We start from the raw sequence: 25092 nt of genomic DNA on the forward strand, positions 1-25092 counted from the left end.
TGTCTTTCCCACACACGAGGTGGTCATGAGTGCACGTGGGACCCAGCTAAGGAGGCGTGGGGCTGCTGAGGGAGCCCCCAACTCCCCATCCCACCCTCGCCCCGCACAGCCTCACCTGGATCTCTGTGTTAGTTTTATTTCCTTTGCTTTGGTCTATACAAAAAAACCAATAACCAAAAACATAAAGCGATAATAATAAAACTCTCCGCTGAGACCTCCCGCAGCCCTCCACACCCACGTGCAGGGGGTGCTGGTGGGTTCGAAACAGGAAGGGGAAGAGAAAGCCCCTCACCGCACACCAGAGGGGTCAGTCAAGAGCACTTCTCAGGAGTCAGCTAGGGCGGTGGAGTGGGTGGGCCGGGGTGCCAGGGAGCTGTCCCCCGAGCTCCCAGGAAGGGGCCAGATCCGGTCGGGTGTCCTGGAGAGAGGAGCAGGCAGTGTCCTGGAGTGGGGGACTCACTCTCCGCGTCTCCATCCCATCTCCTTGTCGGTCCCTGAACTTTTCAAGACAAGCTTTGGATTCTGTGATTTGGGGCCTTGAACCTGGGTCCTGGACACCCCAGGGACTCAGAACAGTCGCTCGACTGGAGTCTGGTGAGAAAATCAGGCCCAGGTTAGGAACCAAAGCTCTGTGGGGCCCGGGTTGCTGGAGTCAAGCCGCCCGGGCTGGGGGCGGGAGTGGGGGGTTGGGGGTGATGGCCAGGTCGGAGAAGAGAGCAGGTGATTGTGTCTAAAGCTTTAGTGCCGGGGCCACAGAGGTGGGGAGGGGGTGTCGGGCCCTGGACCCACGGCCCAGGACAGAAAAGCAGGAGCAGATCACCATCCCAAGAAAGACCCTGCAGAGGACCTCTGGAGGCGTGGGGTTCGGCGAGAAGTCGCAGCCCTGCTCCCCTGGGCTCAGGCACTTTTCCGTCTCGCCCCATCGCCTGCACGGAGAGCCTCTCAGATGAGGAAGCGCACCTGGGGGTGAGGCAGACACAGGGGGGTCAGGGCAGGCCTGTGTCCCCCAGGAGCTTGCCCCCCCACGTCACCCCCCCACTACCCACAGAGGGGCAGGGCTCCTACCCCCGCAAGATAACAGAGTGAGGCAGGCCGAAGACACCTTCCTTGGCAGGTGCTCGACAGCAAAGGACCCACACTCATTCCTCCCCCCAGAAAGAGCCAGAATTTCAAAGGAAACATGAGAGGGGGTTCTGGTGGGGGGAAGCATGTCTCCACAGCCCGCAGACACGAGGGAGGGCGCCGTACTGGAAAGGAGCCGGCTAGGCCAGCATGTGGTCCGCGGCGGGGTAGGGGGGCCTGAGGCCGTCGCTGTAGGTGTCGATGGGATAGTCCCCGTCCATGTCCATGTGCATGTCCAGAGGGTCCAGGGGCACGTCACTTGAGTACATGGGGCGGTAGGTGGCATCCATATCTGGGGAAGAGAAGTGAGGGGGACCTTCTAAGGTCTGTAGACCACCCGGCTGGACAGCCCTCAATTCATCAGCAGGGGGCCTGACCCCTTCCTTAAACTCCCACATCAGGGGGCCCCCAGGGGATATCCGTGGACGCTATACGGTGTCTGCCACTGGAGACACGTGCCTCTCCTTCACTCACACCCACAGACACCCCGCGCCCCGGGCTCCTGGGGGTCGCTGAGGAACTCTGCACACACTTACCATCCGCGTAGGGTTCGTTGATGGGGATCATGCTCTGGGCCTATGGAGAGAGACAGAGAAACATTGGGGGAAGGGAGAAGGGTGGAAAATGTAGGCTCTGGGCTAGGGGTGGGCAGCTGGAGAGGGTTCTAGAATGGGGGCCGGGGAAAAACAAAGACCTCTTGAAGGAACAGAGGATGAAATGGGGTTATGCAGTGTCCCCATGGGCCCCTCCCCGCAGTCACCACCTCCTGAGCATGGAAGGTCCCACTGTTCATGCTTGGGGGCACCCACAGAAACAGAGCAGCCCTGGGGGCTGGGGGTGGACAAGTGGACCTGAGAGCGAGTACCAGGAGTGCCCCACCCAGGATCGGGGCAGCCTCTAGCCTACAGGGCACCTTCGTGCCAGTTAGAAAAAGGTTCCCTGCCTCAAATACTTATAATACATAGCGTGGACAAAATACAATGACCATTCTGGCAGGTCAAAATCAGAAAGATAGTTCAGCCTACCACTTCCACCTGCTAGAAACTGTCATCAGTGATCCAATTAAAAAATAAAAATCAGGGCGCTTGGCTGGCTCAGTTGGTTAAGCGTCGAACTCTTGATTTCAGCTCAGGTCATGATCTCATGGTGGTGAGATCGAGCCCTGCATGGGACTCTGCACTGAGCATGGATGGAACCTGCTTAAGATTCTCTCCCTCCCTCTCCCTCTGCCCCTCTCCCACTTGGGGTGCACATGCGCATGCTCTCCCTCTCTCTCTCAAAAATTAACTTTAAAAATAAAAAATAAGAAACTTAAAGAAACAATTACAAAACAAAAATCTATGAAGTTGACAGTATGGTAGGAGCCCCCTTAAAAGTGCTGTCCTTGTGCAGTGTGCAACTTGCAGAACCATACATTGCAGGCCCACCCAGGATACTCACGGCCTCCCAGGCAGCTGGGTCATGCTTGAAGAGGGAGTTGGTGAGCTCCACAGACACACGCTTACGGTAATCTGGGTTCTTGTCCTCGGAGATGCGGAACAGGACAGCAGCAGCATAGGTGGCTGGGCAGAGAGGAAAGGAAAGACCAGTTCAGGTGCCTGCCTCCACTCCGGCTAGAGGACCAACACTCAGCCCTCCTCTGTTACCCCCTTGCCCACAGCACAGCCCCGCACCTGTGCCCTCATTGCGAGAGTGCAGTAGCTCCATGAGTGGGGACGAGGCCCCCTCGGCATCAATGGCATCAGCCGCCTCCTTGTCCTGGGCCAGCTCACACAGCACCCCCGCAGCCACACGCTGGATGTTGTCCACCGATGAGTACAGGAGCTGGGGAGAGCGCGTGCAGGGTGGGGAAGGGGTAAGGCAGGCAGAGGGGGGCAGCCCGCCTCCCCTCCCTGTCCATCTCTGCCTCCCTTTTCTGGATTTAACACAAGCTCATACTAGACAGTGTAAAGTCTAAGAAAAGTATAAAGAGACAGAAAAGAAAACCAGCCATAATTCCCCACCCACACACAGCCTCTGTTAATACGCTGGCCTATTTCCATCAGATTTTTACCACAGTCCTGCTTTTTATCCATAATTTTAAAAAATGTTTTTTAAATGCTTATTTATTTTTGAGAGACAGAGTGTTAGTGGGTTAGGGGCAGAGAGAGAGACACACACAGAATCTGAAGCAGGCTTCAGGCTCTGAGCTGTCAGCACAGTGCAGGGCTCAAACTCACAAGCCATGAGATCATGACCTGAGCCAAAGTTGGATGCTTAACCAACTGGGCCATCCAGGCGCCGCTAAGATTTTGTTTTAAAGTAATCTCTACACCCAGCGTGGTACTCGAACTCACAACCCCAAGATCAAGAATCTCATGCCCCACCAACAGAACCAGCCAGGCCCCCCCCCCCCCCCGCAAAGCATATATTTTGATAGTTTGATTCCTGTTTGGTTGGTTGGTTGGGTGGTTGGTTGGTTGGTTGGTTGGGTGGTTGGTTGGTTGGTTTTTTTACCTAACATTGTAGCATAAGGCATTTTCCTACATTATTAAAAAACATTTCCTAGAAATCTATGAGTTCATACTGGTAAGAGAAAAAGAGAATGCTAAAAAGCAAAACAATAATGAAAACAAACAAACAAACAAAACCCTCAGTGATCACAATAGGAGGTCACAATGGTACCAATCCCTTACTCTGAACTCTAAAGGGAAAAATTCCTTGGGGCACCTGGGTGGCTCAGTCAGTTAAGCATCCAGCTTCAGCTCAGGTCATGATCTCACAGTTCACGGCTTTGAGTCCCCGTGTTGGGATCTGTGCTGACAATTCACATCTTGGAGCCTGCTTTGGATTCTGTCTCCCTCTCTCTGCCCCTCCCCTACTCATGCTCTGTCTCTCTCTCTCTCTCTCTCAAAAATAAACAAACATTTTAAAATAAATAACGGGAAAAAATTTCAAAAGCAAAAAATTCATTAACATCATTATATATGGCCATAGGATATAATGGGCCATTCTTTTTTTAACCATTCCCTCATCATTGGACATTCATTTTGTTTCCATTTCTTATAAGTGACGTTGCGATTGTTGGCCATAGGTATACATTTCTGCCACATTTTAAATTATTAAAAATTATTTCATAAGGAGAAAAGTCCCAGACTTGTAGTCAAAGGCTATGAATATTTTCAAGGCTCTCTACATAGGTTGCAGAACTGCCTTCAGGAGACGTTTTACCATCTTCTCTCCTCACTGGCAGGATATGGGACTGCCTCTTTCATCACGTCTTCGCCAGTACAGGGCACCCATTTTTTGTTGTTGTTGTTGTTGTTGTTGTTGTTTTTTCCTTTGCCAATTTGATAGTGGAAAATAGGATCTCACTGGGAATGTGAGCTTCACTTTTTTAAACTCCTGGGGTTGAGCACTGTTTGTTTATGAGCCACCTGGGAATTGCTTCTGCCTCTGCCCATCTAACCCCTGGGGTCTAGTATTAGTGAGTTCTTTTATATGAAGCATATTAGACTCTTGTCTATTGTAATACCTGCAAACATTTTCCCAATTTACTGTTGATTTTTTATTTTTTATTTTATTTTATTTATTTTATTATCTTATTTTGAAAAAGAGTATGAGTGGGGGAGAGGGGCTGACAGAGAGAAACTTTTTTTTAATTATTTTGAGAGAGAGAGAGAAAGAGTGTGTGTGCATGGGTGCACGCGCGTGAGTCAGAAAGATACAGATTGAGAGAAAGAGAGACAGAGACAGAGAGAATGTGTGTGTGTGTGTGTGTGTGTGTGTGTGCGCGCGCAAGTGGGGGAGATAGAGGGAAAGGGAGAGGGGGAGGCAGGGAGAGGGAGAGAGAGAGAGAGAGAGAGAGAGAGAGAGAGAGAGAGAATCTCAAGCAGGCTCTGCACTGAGCTTGAACTCAAACTGTGAGATCATGACCTGAGCTGAAACTGAGTCAGATGTTTAACTGACGGAGCCACCCAGGCGCCCCTGCTGTTGACTTTTTAATGCTTTTGAGGCTGTTTCTGACATAGATGACTGTAATGGTTACGTGGTTGTATCTTAAGCTACTTTTCCCACCTGTGATCTCTTCCCTTGCTTTTGAGCTTGGAAAGCCACTCCTATGCAGGGATTCGCTAAGCGGTCACTCGTGGTGGGCCCCTTTTCTCCCAGCCCCTCCAAAGACCTCTTGATACCTGGCCCCCACAGGCCGCCAAGCTTCCCCTTCCAGCGGTGGGGGTGAGCAGGGATTGGAGGGTCCTCTCCCGTCCACCTGTCCCAGACTCACCTGCACAAACAGGGGGATGGTGTTGAGTCGGAAGATCTCCATGCGGTTCATGGGATCCCGGGCGAGGATGTGCAGGGCTCCGGTGCAGCCCTCCACAATCTCCTCCATCCTCACGCCATCCTGCACGAGAGGTGGCGTTGGGACGTGGCAACCGATGACCCTCGGACACGGCCGCACGCCCCGCGCCCCTGCCCCCTGCCCCGCGACAATCGGACAGACCTCACCGGTCCTCGGAGTGCACCTCCACTACGACTTGCCTCCCCATCCACACACACGCGCACGCACATTCACAAAAAGGACGCTGACCCCTGGGGAGGGCGGTCGCAGGTGGCGCCAGCTCACTGACCGTGTACGGCTGCTGCGTGCCCGCAGCCACGTGGCGCTGGGCGTCCTGGTGAGCCTTGACCAGCAGCTGAACCAGGCGGGGAATGACGGCCGCCTCCTGCAGAGGGGCGTGGTTGGCTGGACACAGCGCCAGGTTCCTGATCAGGCCGATGGTTGCCTGCCAAGCACAAAGGACCACGGTCAGGGACACTTCTTGGGCATCTGGAGAATCCCGATTTCCCAGCACCCTCTCCTCCTTCCCTTGTCATCTTTCTGTCCACCAGGCAGACAAAGACACACTGGAAGACCTCCAGACCATGAGAGCACTCCCAGCCCACGTCCCTTACTCCATAGGATCGGTAACTCTAACAGCCCCTGCTAAAAATGAAACCCCATTCCGGAACATTCTACCAGACCCATGCCCTGACCCCCCCCTTGTCCCTTCTCTCAGCACCCCTTCTCCCTGAGATACCAGGGTCTTATTTACTTTCCTGGTAATTCCCAAACCCTGATTATCAGGAAGTCCTGGCCGTGGTTGACCCCCAAGCTTCCTGCTTTAGTGATGCTCACACTGTGATCAGTCCCCGGTGAGGCCGCTTTGGGAAAAAGCCTCCTCCCCAGGGTCCCCGTCTCCCAAGGGCCAGGTGCGCCTCCCAGAGTCCCTCGGGGTCTTACAAAGCAAGTTATCATCTCATCTGACTCTCGAAACAAGCAGCCAGGAGAGCAGAGATGAAAATCATGAGAGATGGGGATGTGACCACAAGGTAGATGACTTGTCAAGGTCACTCTGCCACTTAACTGCTAAGTCAGACCCTCCCCCACCTCTGGCTTGCAGCAGAGACCAACCCCCAGGAGGGGCTACCTCTTTTTTTCTCATTGTGGATTTTTAAAATTCAGCGTGTAACTACTTAGAGTCATTCTTATCTGTACTGTCAAAACTGTCTAAAATTTCGCCAGTGGGAGTCCCTTCCAGCTGGCCCTCCTCTACCCAGGCAGCATCCTGCAGAGAAGGCTCTTTGCGCCTTTAATCCCTATGGCCCTAAGTGTTCCCCAGAACCCTTTCTGGTTTTTGTCTTTCTAGTATCCCTTCTGAATTTTAGCAGGACGCAAGGCCTTCGGACATATGACGCTTTGCCAGCTTCTGTGTATCTAGATGTGGCAACGTGATCAAGTTCCAAAGCGCAAGCCGAAGCGACGTGTCCCGCGGACCAGCTGCAGTGCCTGGGAGCCCGTTAGAAATGCAGCATCTGGAGCCCACCCCGGCCTACGGACTCAGGGCCTCTCTGTTACAGCAGCTTTGCCTGTACTGAGACTACCCCTGACGGCAGAGAGCCCCTTCCCCTCGGCTAGCCCCCCACAGTGGCCACAGCAGGTACCTTGACCAGCGGCCACTGGTTGGGCTGGTTGAGCAGCTTGACAATGGCCGGGATGCCGTAGTTGAGGCGCACGGAGTTCTGGGCCATCTCAGCCTCCGGGTGGCGGCTGGTGAGGTGGCGCAGGGCACAGACAGCAGGCTCCGTGATGTCGTCCTTGTCGCCAGCACGCAGGATGGCGTGGATGAGAGCCTCCACGCCGCTGTTCTGGGTCACCAGCGTCTTGTTCTTGCTGTTGTTGCATGTCAGGTTGGACAGAGTGCCTGTGGCACAGGTGAGGACGTTGACGTCATCCACGCTCAGCTGGTTTACCAGGATCTTCAGCACGCTCTCCAGGCCCTCCTGCAGGGTGTCGGGGAGGTGGCAGAGACTGAGGGTCCCCCAAATATGTCCGAGGGGAGCAAGATGGTCGCACAGAGTCTGAAGCCCACCTAGCTGATGGCCGATGGGCCCTGCATGTGCGCCTGGAATCTTCATCCCTGTGATTCTGTGACTCCCCATGGGAAGGTGGTACTATCAGGATGGTTGATGGGCTTGTGCACAGACCCACAGCCAGGGGGCCAGCTCCAAACGTCGGCCTGACTCCAAGTTTGTGCTCTTCGCTCCAACCCCTCCTGCCCCTCTCTGCATCCTCAAAGCCAGGCAGGGCCAGGAGGAAACTGCAGAGGAGGCTACATGCCTTGGTGGCCCAGCTGACCTGTTTTCCCTGCTTCTTGTCTCTCTGGGCCTTCACTGCTGCCCCCTCAGTGGTTCCCCAGACCAAATCCACTTTCAGGAAACATCCCTGACCCAGAAGCCGCACTTCTCCTTGTGAACAGACGGCCCCCAGGCTCTGGGATGACAGTTCTGGGTTCAAATCTCATCTCTGCCAATTTACTAGCTGGGTGCAAGGGCCAATGCATAGACTCCCTGGGCCTCCGTTTCTTCACCTAACCAGCCGGGTCCCACATGCCACCTCCAGTTGTTGAAAGGGATGAGCGAGCCAATGTCCACGAGTGCCAAGCAGGGTCCGGCACGTGGTCAGGGCTGAGTGAACAGCCTGTTGATGGGGGGTGGGAGCCTCTTAGGAACGGTAGTCAGGTTGGAAAGGGAGACCAGGAGTCTTGTCCTAAAGCTGCAGTTTTCTTTAAGTTGTGTTTTTAGCCACCAGAGGCCCCAAGCTGTCTCTTGCTGTGTTATTGGGCCTCGCCGCCGGCTCTAGATCAAAACCATTACCCTGGTGCCACCTGGGAACCTGCGGCTTAGGAACATCAGTGCCTTCATCTCTTCTCCTTCCTGAATCTTTTTTTTTTAACTTGTTTTTAATGTTTATTCATTTTTGAGAGAGAGAGGTGAAGAAACAGAGAGAGAGAGACAGAGTGTGACAGGGGAGGGGCAGAGAGGAGACACAATCCAAAGCAGGCTCCAGGCTCCGAGCTGTCAGCACAGAGCCCGATGCAAGGCTTGAACTCAAAAACGGCGAGATCATGACCTGAGCTGAACTTGGACGCTTAACCGACTGAGCCACCCAGGCACCGCTCCTTCCTGAATCTTTAACTGATTAGAAGCTTAAGCTAAAGGGATGAGGGTCTGCAGTGTATTTCCAGCCTTGGCCACAGCAGGGGAAGATTGAGAGGCCTTAGGCCTCCCACGGCTCCTGAGGTCAGAGTCCCAGACAGGAGCCTGCATGTGGCAAGAGGGGAGGACAAGGTGGCTGAAGAGGGGGCCCCAGGCCCGAATGCCCCCCTCACCTGTTTGGTGGCCACGTCCGAGAGATTGCGCAGGGTCCAGAGGCAATTCTGTACGAGGCGGGGGCTGTTGCTTGTCAGGTGTTTGCCCAGGGCCTGCATCCCACCTGGGGCACGGGACAGGGGGCATCAGCCATGGGGAGCACAGCCAGCCAAGCCTGGCTGCTGGCCCAGGCCTCCACCCTGCCCCTCTCGGCCACATGGGCCACATCCCATGGCCATACTCACCAGCCTCCACAATGGCAGGCTTATTGCTGGGACACACAGACAGCACCTTGAGCACACGGCTCGTGGTCCAGAGCAGCTTCTCATAACTGTAGTTGCGCATGATCTGCACTAGGGCCTGGGGTCCTCCATTGGCCAGGATGATGAGCTGAGGCGGGGAACAGTGGAGAATAAGTGTGAGACAGACAGGAAATACGACAAGGAACAAGGAAAGGATTGGGAGTGGCAGAGCTGTCATTACTGAGCTTCAGCTAAAACCTGAATAGCTTTTGTGACTACTAAAAAAGCCAAAACTTTGTGGGGTGCCTGGGTGGCTCAGAAGGTTGAGCGTCTGACTTCGGCTCAGGTCATGATCTTACGGTTCATGGGTTTGAGCCCCGCGTCGGGCTCTGTGCTGACAGCTCGCTCAGAGCCTGGAGCCTGCTTCGGGTTCTGTGTCTCCCTCTCTCTCTGACCCTCCCCTGCTCACGCTGCCTCTCTCTCTCTCAGAAATAAATAAAACATTAAAAAAAATTTTTTTTAAAGCCAAAACTTTGAAAAAAGGATAATATACAATGCTGACAAGGATGAGGTGAAACAGTATGAATTTATAGCACCGACAGCGACATTGTAAAGAGTACAATCCTGGGGCGCCTGGGTGGCTTAGTCGGTTGAGCGTCTGACTTTCGCTTAGGTCATGATCTCGCGGTTCGTGGGTTCGAGCCCCGCATCGGGCTCTGAGCTGGCAGTCAGCCTGTTTCAGTCTGTGACTCCCTCTCTCTCTGACCCTCCCCTGCTCACGCTGTCTCTGTCTCTCTCTCTCTCTCTCTCCTAGAAATAAATAAAAAATATTAAAAAAAAAAAAAAAAGAGTACAATCCTTCTGGATTGCGATCTGGCAGTCTGGGTCAAAGCTCAGAAACATTAAAAATCCTTAGCCCCACTGATGAAAAACTGTTCTACTTCTTGGGAAGAGCTGTGTGCCCAAAGATGTTCATGACAGCACTGCTTATAAAGGTGGAAAATTGAGAGCAATCTAAATGCCCTCCCTCAGAAAGTCTCCGTCCTCCACTTAACGAAATGCTATTTGCCCCTACAGAGGATGGTTTTGAGGATGATACAGCAAAAACAAACAGAAAACCAGACGTAGGAAACAGATGCAAAGTTGTACATGTGCCATGACTACAACCACGTACAAACGTGCCCACGGGAGAGCACCGCAGGAAGCATGTGGAGACATCAGTGGTTGTGTTGAGGATGGTGCCTTTTTTTTCCTTTCCTTTTCCTAATCCTCAAAGTATTTCAGTTACATAGGGAAATGTACTGTACTCATGTATTTAACCTAAAACTGGTGAGGGGGCAGTGGCCGGAGGCTGGAGCTGGACAGAGGGCGATGTGCCGGAAGGCTGCGGGGCTGGGCCGGGGGCGGGGGGCAGCCCACCTTGCTCTCCTGGTTGCCGTAGGCCAGGAGCTGCAGGCAGTCGGTGGTGATGGCCAGGAACTTGGGGTTGTTCTTGTTAAGCAGGGGCACCATCTTCTGCAGCCCATCTGCCAGGCGCACCGCCATCTTGGCGCCCTCCTGGTAGAGTAGCAGGTTATGCAGCGTGGTGATGGCGTAGAACAGGACCGACTCCACGGGGGAGCTGGAACGGCGGGCAGCGGGTGAATGGGAGTCGGGTCCCAAGGGCCTGGCATAAATGCAAGCTAACCTCCCCCAGGAAGCCTTGCATACCAACACCCTTGTGGAAACAGCGCTTTACTAATGTCTCGTTGTCCCTTGAGCCCAGCCCCACTCTTATGCATGGAGCACACAGCACCAACCCCCTCCCCACTGGGAGGCCACGGCTCCTCCTGCTTCTGGGCTCCTAGCCCAGCACTGGCACATAGTAGGTCTCCTGGACATCTGTCTCTACTAAGTAACTACCATAGGGGAGGCCGCGTACTAGAGAACCCCACAAGGGGGCGGGGGGGGGGGGGAGTCAGAGAATCTCCAACCTCAAGGAATTCACAGCCCAGGATGGAGATAAGGGAAAAGGCCAGTCAACATTGCAAGGCTGGGAAAGATAAAGGTGGCAAGGGACTTTGTACATGTTGTTCCTTCTACCTGGAATCGTCTTCCCTTCATCCACACAGTCTGAACCCCACGCACCCGTCAACACCCTGCTGTTCAAGTGCACAGCTCCTCGCAGCTCTGATCAATCCAGACAGACCTCTGCCCTAGCCTATGTGTATCCTCCTAACTAACGTGCTAGTCACGTGCCTGCCTCCCCTGCCGGGCTGTGAGTAGCTGAGCACTGGGACTGGGCATGGTTCTGCACCTGGCACATAGTAGGGCCTCAATAAATGTTGTATGGAAGCCCAGGGAAGGGAGCAGGGGAAGCCGTAGTATCCCACAGCAAGTAGGGGCAGTTACCTGAGCATGCGGACCAGGGCAGGGATGCCACCTGACTTGAAGATGGCAAGGAGCCCCTCGCGGTGGTGGGAGAGGTTATGCAGGATGCTCGTGGTACAGCGGGCCGTGTCCAGGTCACTGGTGTTCTGCATGGTACGCACCACAGCTGCCACCAGCTGGGGCGAGCCCATCAGCGCCCGCCGCGACGCCTCTTTCTTGGACAGCTGGTTCACAATCATGGCTGCCTTGGTCACTACCACCTGAGGGGCAGAAGGAAGGATGGGACCAAGTGAGCAGATGGGCTGGGCTGGCTGCCCCGGGGAGATGGAGGAGCCAGGCGACCCCTCCACGAAGCTCAGAGGGACCCCGGTCAGTCTCTCCCCACTGACGAGGCCCCAGGTAGGGCCGTCCCCTGCAGATGCCTGACCCCTCCCCTCTCTGCCCTGCCCCCTCCCTGGCCGCGCCCCTCACAGACCGGGTCCTCATCGTTGAGCAGTTTGGTGAGTTCGGGCAGGGCCCGGGTGGCCAGCTCAGCGTCGTCCTGGTAGTTGATGAGATGCACGATGGCTGACTTGAGCAGCTGGGACGGCTCGGCCAGCCGCTGCAGGTTGGTGGTCTGCCCCTCCACCTGGGTGGCCAGCAGCAGTGAGCTGTCTTCACCTGTCACGCCAGGACACATGGCCTCTCGCACCCGCTTGGCTCTGGCCGTCGTGGACATCTGGTACTCCAGGTCACCTGGGGGCCAAAGGGTAGGGACTGAGCTGCAGAAGGTGGTTTGGGGGGGACACTGGGGAGCAGGGCAGGCCTCATGGGCAGCCCACCTAGGTTCTCTGGGCTGGCTCCCCGCCCCCAACCAAAGCCCGGGACACCACTCTCAGTCCTACCTCTAACCAGGGGGGAGGTCACCATCGCCTCAGTTACATCATCTGTAAAATGGGCTGCCATTCTGTCCCTCACAGGGAATTCTTATGGTAATTAAATGAGATAATAGTTGTAAACTGCTCTGCAAAGAAAGGATGTAGTGCAACTAACACTACAAAACTATGAGTGAATGTTACTATTCATAGGAATAGCTACCATGTTTTGGAGTATTTACTATGCGCTTAGCTGTGAATTAAATGCTTTTCTTATATTTTCTCACTTAATCCCACAACAACCCTACAAGATAAGTACTATTATTATCTCCACTTTACAGACAGGGAAACTGAGGCACGGAGCACTTATAGGAGTCCAAGCTGGGGTGTGAACTCAGACAGCCTGCCTCCAGAGCCCAAACCCCAACCCTAGGTCCCTCCCTTAACAATCGGGTCAGGGTAGCATGAGACAGCCCAAGTCTCCTTTCAAGTCTGAAATCCCATGACTCTAATTATATCCTCATCCTCTCCAAAAGAGGCAGCTCTCCCATTACACAGGCTAGCAAAGAGAGGCCCAGAGGGCCAGCCAGTATCACACAGAAGATCAGAGGCAAAGTCGGGAATGTGGGCTTCAGAAAGCAGGAGGTGGGTTCTCAGCTCAGACTGCAGGTTCCATCCACCGCTGGGTGGGTCCAGGAGTCCCACAGATAGGTGCCCACGCTTCCTGGGCAGCCCTGCCCTGGCAAGTGCCCCAGTGCCCTGGGGGGTGGAGAGAGGCGGAGGCTCCACCCTGCAATTAGTAGGGAGGGAGACACCACAGAGCTTTCCCACCTAGGTGCTGTATTTGGTGGCTGCCAACACAGTGCCTGGGCACCCCTGCCAAGCCTGCTGTCAGGGAGGAGACCCCGAGGGGCAGGGGCTGAGCTCCACCTTGCACAGCCCACCCTCTACTTTTCCCAGCTCCTGCAGCTCACCCTGCTCATCGTTCAGGGCCCCAGGGACACGGGCAGACAGCAGTCCGAGGGCCCAGATACTCCTCGTCCCCTGTGAGCCCAGCGCCCTGGCTGGTGCGGCATCCCCACTCCCCAGCCCCAGAGCCCAGAGCCAGGAGCCAGGCTGTCGCCCCACCACCTGGCCTCAGCCTATCTGTAGTCTTCTCCTACCCCCACCAGTACCCCGGTCTCCTCATTAAACTTGAGGCTCCTGGAGCCAAAGCACCACCTTCCCCTATAATCCAGGGGCCCCCGAGGGCAACAGTGATGCCTCCTCATTATACACTAAGTTCACTGAGGGCAAGGCCAACGCCTTCAGACTGGCGGTTAGAGTCTATGCTTCCCCCTCTGTAACCTGAAGTTCAAGGAAGAGGAATCTGCCTCCCTCTCAGATGGGGGTACCCTGAAGCAGCGGTGCCTCCTCCTTCAGACGGGAGCCCCCTAAAGTCTGCTTCCTTTGGCCCTGACTTCCCTCCAGCGTCCAGGCCGGTTTTCTGCCAAAATATTTCAATGTAACCATTTCCATGAAATAGTCCCCAGGGATCCTGACCTTGGCTCTGGGGCACCTGAGTGTAGGTGGTGGTCTTCTTGAGCGTGTACTGGCGCCCGCAGGCCTCATCCTCCTCCATGATGCCCTTGCTACTGACCGAGGGCACGCAGGTGTTGGCACCCGAGTGGATGCCGGAGTCATAGGTGTATGTCTGTTGCCACTCGGTCACCTTGATGGGCTGTTCGATCAGGTTCATCACCTCCATGGTGGCTGCTGGGGACACAAAGGCGGGGCAGGAAATCAGCTGGCTCCAGCGAGGCATCCCATCATCTGGCCCAGCCCCCAGCGGGATACCCAAGTGTGAGTCCTAGGCTTCGATCTCTGACCTCCAGCCCAGGGTGGAGGGAACCCCAGGGGGAGCAGGGCAGTAAAGGCAGATGTCACACCCCAGCCCTGGGCTCACTCACCTTGCCGTCCCTGCCCAATGTTCCCAGAGCAGGAGGCGCTCAGGGCCTCCAGCAGCTTCTGGGGCCCCGCAGACCCACCCCCACACACTGGGGCTCCCTGGGAAAGTCGGTGGCGAGGCAGCTACTCCCGCAGCACTGGACAGGAAGCGGGGTGGGGCGGAAAAGCAGTCAGACAGGTTTCTCGAGAGAGCCCCAGAGGCTGCTGGGAGCAGTCCAAGGCTCCGTTGGAGACTCCAGGATCTCAGGATCTTTCCTGAAGATGGAGCAGGATCCTAAGGGACCCCAGAGGCCCAAGCCCTAAGACCTCTGTCTCGCCAGCACCCCAGTTCCTGCAAGGCTTTTCCAGAATTCTGTGCCCCGCCAACCAGTTCACATAGCAGCCCCATACTACTGGGCCAATCCACCTCTCCGCAGAGTCCAGCCCTCGTTTGCAAAATGGGGTAACAGCAACCCCCCTCGCACTCTGTTGGTACAGGCCAGATTGGTAAAGCACCCAGCCTGGCGCCTGGCACGTAGTAGGTGCTCCGTGTTGGATCCATGGCCGTGTATCAGCGTTTCCTCTCCCATAGGGGTGTTTCCCCATTTCTGGTCCTCCTAGAACCCAGGCTGGAGATGAGGGGTGGGGCAGGCCTCAGGAGGGGTCACTGCCTTTCAGACACCCCTCCTGCTCTCTGCAGGAACCTGGGGGCCCCTGAGGCTACTGAATTGCTGGGCCCTACTCTGTACTAGGGTGGCGAAGTCCCACTGGGTCTACTTGGCTTCCCCTGTCTGGGGAGCGGATTCGGGAGGAAAGGCAAGGCAAGGTGGGCTCCAGTGAGGGCCCGCCTTGTGCCAAAGCTTTCACTAATGCCACCAGCCCCACAAGCAGGTTGTGAAGTGTATGCTCTGCCCCTGCCCCATTTACAGACAGGGAAACTGAGGCTCCCCGGGCGAGGTGGCACAGTGGAGAAACGGCAGGGCTGGGCCCAGGAACAGACCTGAGAGACCCCTAGGTCTGTGGCCTCTGCACACACAGTGTGGCCTCAGACAGCAAGCAGGCTACAGGCCGGTCCACCCATGATGGTGGACAGTACTCAGCACCTCAAACCCGTGGCCCCGTCGTGATGGGGGGGCCGGGTGAGGCCAAAGTGGTTCAGCTGGTTCAGCCTGGCTCCTCCCGCCCCAGGAACAAGGATCACCAGGGATACGTCCCCCCAGCGCTACCCTCCAAGAAGAGGCTGACTGATCCTTCAGGATGCCTTCTATGGAGACCCGGGCTCCTTCCCTGCCTGTGAGCACAGCGCACCTGGTACAGGCAGAGGCAGGAGCCGGCTCAGCTCCCAGCCGCCGCCTTCCTCTCCTCCCTTCACCCCAAGTGACTCAGAGTTTCGAGCTGACAAACAGAAGCAGGCCCAGAACACCAGACAGCGGGCTCTGTGCCACCAGATGCACCCAGCTGCTTCCCAGGCCCCGGCCAAGTGTGGCTATTTCAGGAGGAGCCCCCTCCCCCACCCCCGCCATACCCAGCACTCCTGCCTCCTGCCTTCCGGGGTGGGAGAGGGAAAGAATAGAGAAGTTTGGAGAAGCAGGCTTGTCACCAAGCAGCCACCAGAGAGGAGAAACCTCCAGGGAGGAGGCCTGGGACATCCAAGCTCTGCAGAAGGAAGGTAAAACTGTACCAGGATAGGCAGCTGCATTAACCCTGTAAATGCCACCCTGCGGGGGCAGATGAGCAGACATCTGGGCACTGAGCCTCAGTTGGATCTGCTCAGGACAAACTGAACATCTTCAGCCCTGATCAGTAAGATCCGAGCCAGGGAGAGCCCCTCTCCAGCAGAGACGGCCGCCTACCTCTGCGGCTTTGGGCCCAGGCAGGGGTGCACAGGCCTCGCCCTGAACCTCAGGAATTAAGCACCCTTTCCCCACCAGCCCCATATCCACAGGGACCACCAAGATCAAGGCTGGCCACAGGAGAAGCGTTTTGCCAGCAGGCCCCTCACCACCCCTCCCAGCTCAGGCTTGGAGCCAAGAGAAGCTGAGGGCTGGGCAGCTGCTTGGGGTCAGAGGGGTGGCCCACAGAGGTTAAAGGATCCACGGGGGTGGGGACACTGAGCTGCTTTTACTATCAAAGGAGTCTCATGCTTGCCTCAAGCCACTGGGCAGGCATTTTATTATTCCCCGTTTCCAGCTGAGAAGACTAAGGCACCAACACTGAGAAAATGGCAGTGCCCGGCTCAAATGCAGACCTGCCTCACTGCACACCAGCCCACTACACAGGGCCACTCCCCTGGCTCCTAACAAGGGACCTGGGGAATGAGGGACATCCCGCAGTCAAGGAGAGACGGCGTGGCTGGGGCCTGGGTAAAGCTGAGCCCCTTGCCAGGGGACAGAGATGCTGGTGAGACTAAGGGTGCTTATAGTTGAAGGCAGGACAATGGCTGTGAATTCGGGAGTTCCAGACCCTGGCCCCAGGCCTGGTCCCACACTTACAGGTGTCCTTAGGCAACTACCTTCCCTCTGTGCTTTGTCTACAGAAAGGGTGGCCCGGCTGATCTCGGAGGAACGGAGGAACGTTGATGTCTAAGCTTCTGGGAATAAGGAACCCCGCTCCCCACGACAAATGAGGAAGCTGAGAGGGTGGGCAAGGTGAGAATCGGGGACGCAGGTCAGAGCAGACACGCTCCACAAGAGGAAGGCTAGAAATCAGACCGCAGGCAGGATGGTCAACCCGCCCCACCTTTCTCCTCCTGCCAGGAGAAGCGGAGGAATTCTCTCATGAGAAACAAAAGTGCTGCTTTGGCAGTTCCCAGGGTGGAGGGGGCCACACCCAGCCTGGTCTCGCCCAGGACCTGGAGTGAGACCCGCCACAATGCCCCTGGACAGGGCCAGGGTGGAAGCTGGTGAGACAGACACAGCCCTGCCCACACACTCAGGCCAGCGCTGGGCAGAGCCAAACACAGACACGGGGCAGTTTTCTGAGTTTCAAGGGAGGCCTTTGTTGAGCAGTATGCTCTACTGTTGGCCACACAGGAGGCAGAGAAACTGGCTCAGAGGTCACAGGGTGGGGGACAGGACAAGGGAAAAGAAAAGAAGCCTGGGCCCTGGATGGGGAGTGCAAAAGGAGCCTCCTTCAACTGGTCTACACTGGGTAGGAATCTTCAAGCAAGCTTTGCCCATACCCTGCTCTTCATTCCTGCTTCCTCCCTAGCACAGCCAACCCGGCAGGCTGGCAGGAGGCACTCAAAGTCCAACATGGTCCTGACAGAGTGTGGTCCAGCCCTGACATTCAAAATAACTGGCATTGGCACAATCTCACGGTTCGTGAGTTCGAGCCCCGCGCTGGGCTCTGTGCAGACAGCTCAGAGCCTGGAGCCTGCCTCGGATTCTGTGTCTCCCTCGCTCTCTGCCCCTCCCCCGCTCACACTCTGTCTCTCAAAAAATAAATAAATGATAAAAGAAATAAAAATTAAAAACTGCCATCGGGGCACCTGGCTGGCTCAGTCAGTGGAGCATGCAACTCTTGATGTCAGAGTTGCCAGTTCGAGCCCCACTTAGAGTGCAGAGACTGCTTACAAATAAAATCTTTTAGGGGTGGCCAGGGGGGCTCAGTCGGTTGAGCATCTGACTCTGGCTCAGGTCATGATCTCACAGCTCATGTCTTCAAGCCCCGTACCGGGCTCTGTGCTGTCAGCGCAGAGCCCTCTTTGCATCCTCAGTCTCCCTTTCTCTCTGCCCCTTCCCTGCCTGCACTCTCACTTCTCAAAAATAAGTAAACATTAAAAAAAAAACAAAAAAGGAAGAACCTCCTTTTAAAAATCTTTTTAAAAAATTAAAAAACACAAAACTGTCGCCAGAGCAACCTCGGGCCCCGGCCACCATCAGCACCGCCATCAGTGATGGGCACAGCTGGGCTGCAGGACGCCAAGTGTCAGTAAAACACCTGGAAACAAGGACAGCAATGGCCGCCCAAGAAGCGTGCAGGAAGCAGGCTTAGACATACTGCGTGAGAGCCAGAAGTGCAGGCAGAGCCCTCCAGCAGCTTCTTGGGCCAGTGGCCAGCATCCTGTGCAGACTCTGATCACGGGCTCAGACGGTGCCAGAGGAAGGGGGCTGTGGGCAAGACAGGAGAGCATAGGAGTTAGGGAGGGGGACCCATCCAGCCCCACCGCTCACTGGCCGTGTGCCCGTGGGCAAGTCACCTGATTTCCTTAAGCCTCATATTCCTCATCTGCAAAGTAGAGATGGTCAACCCTCTCCTTTCTTCAGACCATGTGTGGATTGTGGATCTAGCATAGCCATGACTGTGGAAGCCCTCTGTTGATGGTCAAGGCCTCCTTCTATTAGCAAAGCAAAGAAACGGCAGAGGAGGAGGCAAGAAGAGTTGGGCCTGCAGTTTGGGACTCAGGACCCAGGGAGGGGATCTGTCTCCGGGCCCTAAGCCAGAGTCCAGCCAGAGTCCCGGGGTGGGAGTGGGGGGCTGGGCAGGAGGAGTTATATCCGGTCTGGGAGGGGAGGCCAGGTGGAGACATGGCTCTGCCCTCTCCCCTCTCCCCAGTCACATGTGCTGCTTCCTGTAGCCAGGGGCGGTCAAGCCAGTGAGGCCTGGACATTCCCCACATAGCAGTCCCAGGAGAGAGGCTGGGCTGAGCAGGGTCACCAGCCCCCACCCTTCCCCACAGTCTCTGACTCTGGCAGAGCCTTGGCCAGCCGTCCCAGGCACACAGAAACAGACCCTAAGAAAAGGACAGACAGATATGACTGCTTCCCTTGCGAGCCCTGTCTCCCTCGTCGGGCTAAGACTTCTCAACTAGGCCTCTTCCCTCAGATTGGGGGCCCCAGGAGGAAACCCCCCATAGACTAGAGGTTCCATAGCAGACAGTGAGGTCTCTCCTTTCAGGATGGCCTTTCCAAGCTGGCAGAGACTGAAACGGGAGCCACATATGGCTAGGGCCCCCCGGGGGGCCAGGACAAGACAGAGGAGCCCATCCTCCTGGATGCTTCCGGAGGAAAACCCTCTCTTCCGGTCTGGAGGCTGGCCCAGGCTGCTGCCCAGGACTGGCTGGGGGTGGAGGAGGCTCAGGTCAGGCCGTCCCAGCTGCCGTTTGTTTTCTTCCTTCTGGGCTCCTTCCCAAAGCAAACAAACCAGGGTGGGAAAATGAAGGGGACCTGGAGGAGAGGGAAATGCGGGGCCAGGTGGCTTGACCCTGGGAACCTCCGGGCTCCCCCTGGAAGAGAGGGCTCCAGCTGGAGCTCCAGTCCCTGCTGGGGACCCTCTGTGGACAAAAACCCAAACCAGTGGATGACCCCAAACCGGGGCTCCTGGGAAAGGAAAAACACGGCACCCAGCCTCAGGAAACAGCAAAGGGTGGACCTGTGCCAGGGACTGCCTGGCACACAAGTGCCCCTAGGGTGGGGACTTGGGCAGCCCTGACCCCAGCTGGTATCCTCTCCTTAGGGGGTGATTCCCCAGGGTTTCATTTTGCAGGGATCAGCCTAGCCCCCTCCAAGAAGCACAGGGAAAACCCAACTATCAGTTCCCTGTTCTGCATCTGCTGGAGAAAACTAGGATTCGGAAGAAGGTTTGGTTAAAGATTTGTTATCGTAGTCAGAGCATGAGATCATCGAGACTGAGGCTAAGAAAGGAGAGGATGCAAAGAAAAAGGGAAAGGAAAGAAATGTTCGTGGTGGGATTATGGGTGATTTTTTTCTTCTTTGGTAAACTTTTCTAAACTCTTTGTTTTTCATCATGCGCAGATACTACTTTGTCGATCGAGACGGAGGGGGATTCACATGGACCGAACTCCCCGTCACTCCCAAATAAGCAGCAGACTGATTGCCCAGCATCATCCCAACTCACCCTGTCCCTGTCCCTGCCACTCAGTCCAGTGTCCCCACAGTGGGGAAGGAACGCAGACCTGTTCAACCCCCACTCTGCAGGTCACAGAGGGCTGAACTTCCTGCCCTGAGGTCCCCCAAAGGTTGAGGTGCCAGGAGGCTGAGCAAAGAGCTTTCTCTTCAGGACTGGCCAAGGAAGTTTCTAGAAATTGGGACAGTCCATGCCCCCAGACCTCCACCAGATTCAACCACATCCCAAGAGAGAGGCCTCAAAATGTCACTTGCAGGGACACAAACCTGGGTAACCTGCCCCAGCCACACTTCTCTTTCTCTTCACAGGAGTCACGGGGCCAGCCGGCTCACGGATACCTGTCCCTCTCACTGCCAGGACTCTCTTCTCCCAAAAGACACAAGACTCAGAGTTTCCCCAGGGGCCCCTGTAGACCTCAGACTGGCATCAGAGTACTGACCCCTGCCTGCCCTCTCTCCTGGGCAGGACGGGCCCCCCTCCAGCTCCCACAGACAGAACCCTGCTTCAGCCTCCTCAGAGAAGAGTCAATTCTGATTTCTCTCACTCAGCAACGCAAGATCTCATCTCTAACAGACAGGAAGTCCTTCCTCCTGTCTAGCCTCCATTTCTTCGCTAAGAGCATCAGTCCCAACTGCTCTTGTGTCCCCAGAAGTGACGGAAAACTGCAAACCTGGCAGCCCCTTTGGAGCATCAGCCGGGGCTGAGATCATTCTCTTTCCTCCTCTGTCCCATCAAGTGCCTTCAGCCTTGTCTCCTCCAGGATCAATAATCCCCATGCCCAGGGTCCTCTCTCAAGGGATCCAGAAGCCCGGTGCCGATGACATCAGAGCCCAGGCTGTACCCACACAGATGGAGGCTCCATTTCCCAGGCCCATCCTGATGTCAGGTGCCAGGAACCAGGTAGGTCTGAGAGGACAGTGACGCCAGCGCCTCTCTCAGGGCGCAAGGCTCTGGCTGACCCCACCACCATCACCAGAAAGGCCCTCCTGGCGCCCCAGTCTCTCAGCCCCAGAGCAGCCTGGCAGCACTGACTGGTACAATCCGGCAGGACAGTGGCCCAGTCCTAAATCTGACTCTCATTTCTGTCTACTCTCCAGGGACCAGCCCCACCCGCCCCCATCTTGGCACAGATCCAGCCCCCAGCAAAGCAGGAAGCCCCACTTCCTCTACAGGGACAAAACCCAGGACAGCCCAGGGTCTGGCCCAGCACAAGCCGGAGGCGGCAATTTTGACCCCTGCCTCTTCTCTCCCCCACCAGCCTCCTCCATACATGGCCACTGCCCTGGCCTTGGGGAGATAGCACCCCCCCACACACACCGCTGCACCAGGAACTAACACCCAAGCCAGGGAGGTTTCGGAGGGCTGGAGGCTAGGACATGAGTCACCCCTTCCTGACCAACCTGCCCCCACCTTCACCACCCACGCATACCTTCCTGGGTCATTCAGAATTCTCTTCTCCAAAACTCCCAAGCGTAGGCTCTCAAAGAGTGGACGCAGATTCATTCCTGGGGTTTTGTGGGGCGATACAGCAGGATGGGCTCTGGGCTTGGAACCAGAGGACCCAAAGCCTAGTCTTGACCCTGTTGGGTCTCGCTGTGCAACCTTGGGCAAGTTAACTTCCCTGAGTTTCAATTTCCTCATCTGATGAATGGGGTAATGATACCTGCCTCTAGGGATAGTCAAGAAGTGAGGACAGTTGGGGCGCCTGGGTGGCTTAGTCGGTTAAGCGTCCGACTTTCGCTTAGGTCATGATCTCGCGGTTCGTGGGTTCGAGCCCCGCGTCGGGCTCTGTGCTGACTGCCAGCTCAGAGCCTGGAGCCTGTTTCAGAGTCTGTGTCTCCCTCTCTCTCTCTGACCCTCCCCTGCTCACGCTGTCTCTCTCTCTCTCTCCAAGAAATAAATAAAAATATTTAAAAAAAAAAAAGAAGAAAAAGTGAGGACAGTTGATGAAAGTTCTTGGTATCTATAAATTCCTCCCTCACTCTTTCAGTCACCATTCATCAAGTACTTAGTGGATCGTAGGTATTATTCCCATTCTGCAGAGGTCACTGAGGCTCAGAGAGATGAAGTGACTTGACCAAGACCACACAGGTAATGAGTGACAGAGCTGGGATTCAAACCCAGCTCAGTGCACGCCCAAATCACTGTGCTCAGAATCGCCTTACTGTGACACCTTCCCCACTGAACAGCCCTTCCATGGACAATCACCCCATCTCATTCTCAGGTGGATCCTCTCCCCACCCCCTCATGAGTACCTCCCCGGGGAGGGAATCCTTCCTCCACACAGTCTCGAAGCCCAAAGAGAGGTTCCAGAGGGCTGGAGTGGGGGCAGGGCTGGGACTGGGTAGAGGGCTCCTGTCACCCAAGCTAGGGCTTGACCTAGCAAGAAATGACTAATAGGGTCCCACCTTCTGCCCCCTCCACCTCCCGTCCAGTGCATCGCCAGTTTCCACCAGGCACCCCTAACAATACTTCCTCAGTTACATCTTTTCATCACAGCCACAAACCAGATTAGCTAAACTAATCATTTAACCGATGTAATTACAATGCCTGCCCCTCCTCCACTTTGGCCCACAGAAGAGGGAAAACAGGTCTTTTTGCCCAAATTCCATCTCCCTGTGGCTCCCCAGAAGTACACAACCCACTGGAGCAGAAGAATAGGGTTCCCTCAGCCTCCCCCTAACCCAGGGCATTCTACGGGGGCTGCTTTGACCCCTCCCCACTGCCCCAGCTACAAACACCGAAGAGGTGGTAGGTCTTTCCACCCGAGTTAGGCCAAGCAGCCCTGATTTCCCCCAATACTCCCTTCACCCCAGGACCAAGGGAAAGCCTGGCTTTTTATATTTCCCCTCTGTTCCCCATGAGGCTGCCGTCCAAATCCCTACAAAAAGACCATACTTTATTAGATTTTTAAAAACCAGTGCTGAAAGCCTGGTGATCTCCAACTCTGCCCAGGGAAGGGGTTCTCAGGAAGCCGGGGCGAGGGCGGGTGCTCATGTTGCTCTCCTGACCCCCTCCCTGGCAAGCCTTCCTCCTGTCCCACTTTTTCCCCACGCAGCTCTCTCAGGAAGGGGTGATTGGGGAACTGACTGCAAAAGCCTCCAGAAGGAATGCACCTTCAAAATCCAGAAACCAAATGGAAACCAAACCCCAAGCTCCACACTCTTCTGCCTCAAAAACCAGCCAGCTATATAACGCGCGGGGGGATGGGGAAAAAAGGCCAGAACAATCGCTGCCCCCACCCTCGTCAATTTGGCCCTGCCCTGCCCCACCCCCATTCCTGGGGAGGGGGGCAAAGCTGGGGAAAAAGCCACCGACGCAGGCCTCAAGCGAGGGGGTGTGGTGGTCCCCGGAGGCAGGAAGAGAAGGAAGAAGCTGCTTCCCCTTTGGCCCACCCCCCCCACTCCTGCCCTCTCGGGCCCCAGGGGCCCAGCAAACAGGATGGATGTGGGGGCAGGGAAGACAGGGTCAGAGCTCAGGCACCGGCTCCGGTTCAGCTTGGTCAGCTGGGGGAGGGGGCCTTGCCCCGAGACGGCCCCCCTAACCCTGGGGGAAAGCCCTTGAGCGAGGAGGCAGGAAAACCCGCAGAGAAAGCTGCCGTGAATACTTCCTCCTGGAAAGTTTGTTTGGGGTGATTTTTCCGACAATAAGAGGTTAGAGAAGACGAGTAGTCCCGGTCCCCTATGGACACCCTGGAAGCAGCAGCTACTGGAAACTGGGCCAGTGAATTTTCTAGCCATGCACGACCCCTGCGCCCAGACCCCAGTCAGAGCCACGGGTGCCAGACACCAGCTGGGTGCGGAGCCGGGCCCCGCGCCAGTCCCGCTGTCATCCCATCCCACCTCCGCCGGCGCAGCCCTAGCACGCCACCCACCCGGGCGAAGGGAGGCGCCGCAGGTACAGTACCGACGAGGCCCGGGAGCTGGAGGGCAGGGCCTCTGGACTCCGTGTGCTCACCTGCTCCGCAGGTGGGGCCCGCGAAGCTGGGAAAATGTGAGCTCAGCCCCCACAGTTGGGCAAGCCGGGCGCAGACAATAGGGCCCCACCCAGGCCTGGGGGAGTAGAGAGGGAGGGAAAGCGAGGATGACGCGTGAGGTGCGGTGAGAGTGGCCCCAAAGACACCAGCGGCAGCAAGTTTCCCGAACTGTACATTCCTGACTACAGAGTGAGCCTCGGGACGCGGACGAGCAGGGCAAAGTCTCCCTCGCCAGAGTCGGGGCGAGAGTCGGGGACGCGGCGTCGGGCGAGCTCCAAGGGCCCCAGGTCAGGCGCGACCCCACAGCCACCTGCGCTCATCCCTCCCCGCCCTTCTCAGATCTCCAGCTCACGCAGCCCCCAGCGCAATTGGCCCGAACCTCGCGCCCCCTAAGTGGCCGCGCCCAAGGACCCCAGCGCGCCCCCTGCCGCCGGTGCAGGGTGGCGTTCCCCGGCTCGCGCCCTCACCTGCCCCGTGACGGCGGGGATCGGCCTCTCGGCCGCTTGCCGCCCTTCCCTCGCCCCAGCGATCCCTGCCCCGATCGTCCGCACCTGCGTGTGGAGCCTGGCCGGGCTGGGTAGGGGTCGGGCCGGGCTGGGAGCCGGCGCGGGCAGCGTACTGAGCTCGGCGCGCTCGGGCGGCGGCTGCTCCGGACTCTGGCCAAGGCAGCAACTCAGTAACCGAACAAAAGGCGAAGGGACCTGACAGCCAAGCCACGCCTCTCGCCCCCTCGAAGCTCCGCCCCTAGGGGAAACGCCCACCCGCTGATGAGGGTTCACTGGCTGCCTCTCCCGACTGTCCCGTCGAGGGGCGGAGCCTCGCGCCGAGTCCCCTTCCACCGCCGCCTCTGTTTATCCGCTGGCCATTGGCCCCAGGGACTGCTAGTCGGCTCTGGGGACGGCCTCCAACTTGAGGTTCCATCCTCACTCCGCACCTATTGGCAGACAGAAGGTTACTTCCTCCTGATTGGATAAGGAATTGTCAGTAAGACTGAGGAAAGAGCCAATGGGAAGGATGGGGTGTGTCTTGCCCCACCCTAGCTCTGAGCAGGTGAGACTCATTA

At 56.5% G+C, this 25092-nt stretch overlaps 1 protein-coding gene across 3 annotated transcripts; it reads right to left on the reverse strand.

Moving 5' to 3' along the window:
* Nucleotides 1-120: 120 nt before the first annotated feature.
* Nucleotides 121-24718, reverse strand: LOC120248435 (junction plakoglobin). 3 transcript variants are annotated; one of them, XM_039256792.1, is made up of 15 exons: nucleotides 24581-24718; nucleotides 13802-14011; nucleotides 11881-12140; nucleotides 11427-11665; nucleotides 10455-10656; nucleotides 9039-9183; nucleotides 8814-8917; nucleotides 7087-7425; nucleotides 5733-5888; nucleotides 5387-5506; nucleotides 2796-2946; nucleotides 2563-2684; nucleotides 1659-1698; nucleotides 1249-1414; nucleotides 121-960 (listed from the first exon to the last, which is right to left on the reverse strand). In XM_039256792.1, the coding sequence occupies exons 2-14, from the start codon at nucleotides 14004-14006 to the stop codon at nucleotides 1263-1265; spliced, it is 2235 nt and encodes a 744-aa protein (XP_039112723.1). In that variant the 5' UTR covers nucleotides 14007-14011; nucleotides 24581-24718; the 3' UTR covers nucleotides 121-960; nucleotides 1249-1262. The 3 variants fall into 3 exon arrangements, with proteins under 3 accessions (XP_039112723.1, XP_039112722.1, XP_039112724.1); XM_039256791.1 differs by having other exon boundaries at nucleotides 13802-14014; XM_039256793.1 differs by lacking the exon at nucleotides 24581-24718 and adding an exon at nucleotides 24497-24573 and having other exon boundaries at nucleotides 13802-14014.
* Nucleotides 24719-25092: the final 374 nt, after the last annotated feature.

The sequence above is a fragment of the Hyaena hyaena genome, unplaced genomic scaffold, assembly GCF_003009895.1.
Source record: "Hyaena hyaena isolate Hyena2069 unplaced genomic scaffold, ASM300989v1 scaffold_589, whole genome shotgun sequence".
Taxonomy (NCBI): domain Eukaryota; kingdom Metazoa; phylum Chordata; class Mammalia; order Carnivora; family Hyaenidae; genus Hyaena; species Hyaena hyaena.

What these genes read in the sequence shown, in the direction of transcription:
- LOC120248435 (XM_039256792.1), bottom strand. Translation starts at nt 14,006, where the DNA reads ATGGAGGTGATGAACCTGATCGAACAGCCCATCAAGGTGACCGAGTGG. An exon ending in TCAGGTGCCCCAGAGCCAAG is followed by an intron (nt 12,141 to 13,801) that starts GTCAGGATCCCT and finishes TTTGGCCCCCAG; the next exon opens with GTGACCTGGAGTACCAGATG. An exon ending in CCATCCCCCTGTTTGTGCAG is followed by an intron (nt 2,947 to 5,386) that starts GTGAGTCTGGGA and finishes CGCTCTCCCCAG; the next exon opens with CTCCTGTACTCATCGGTGGA.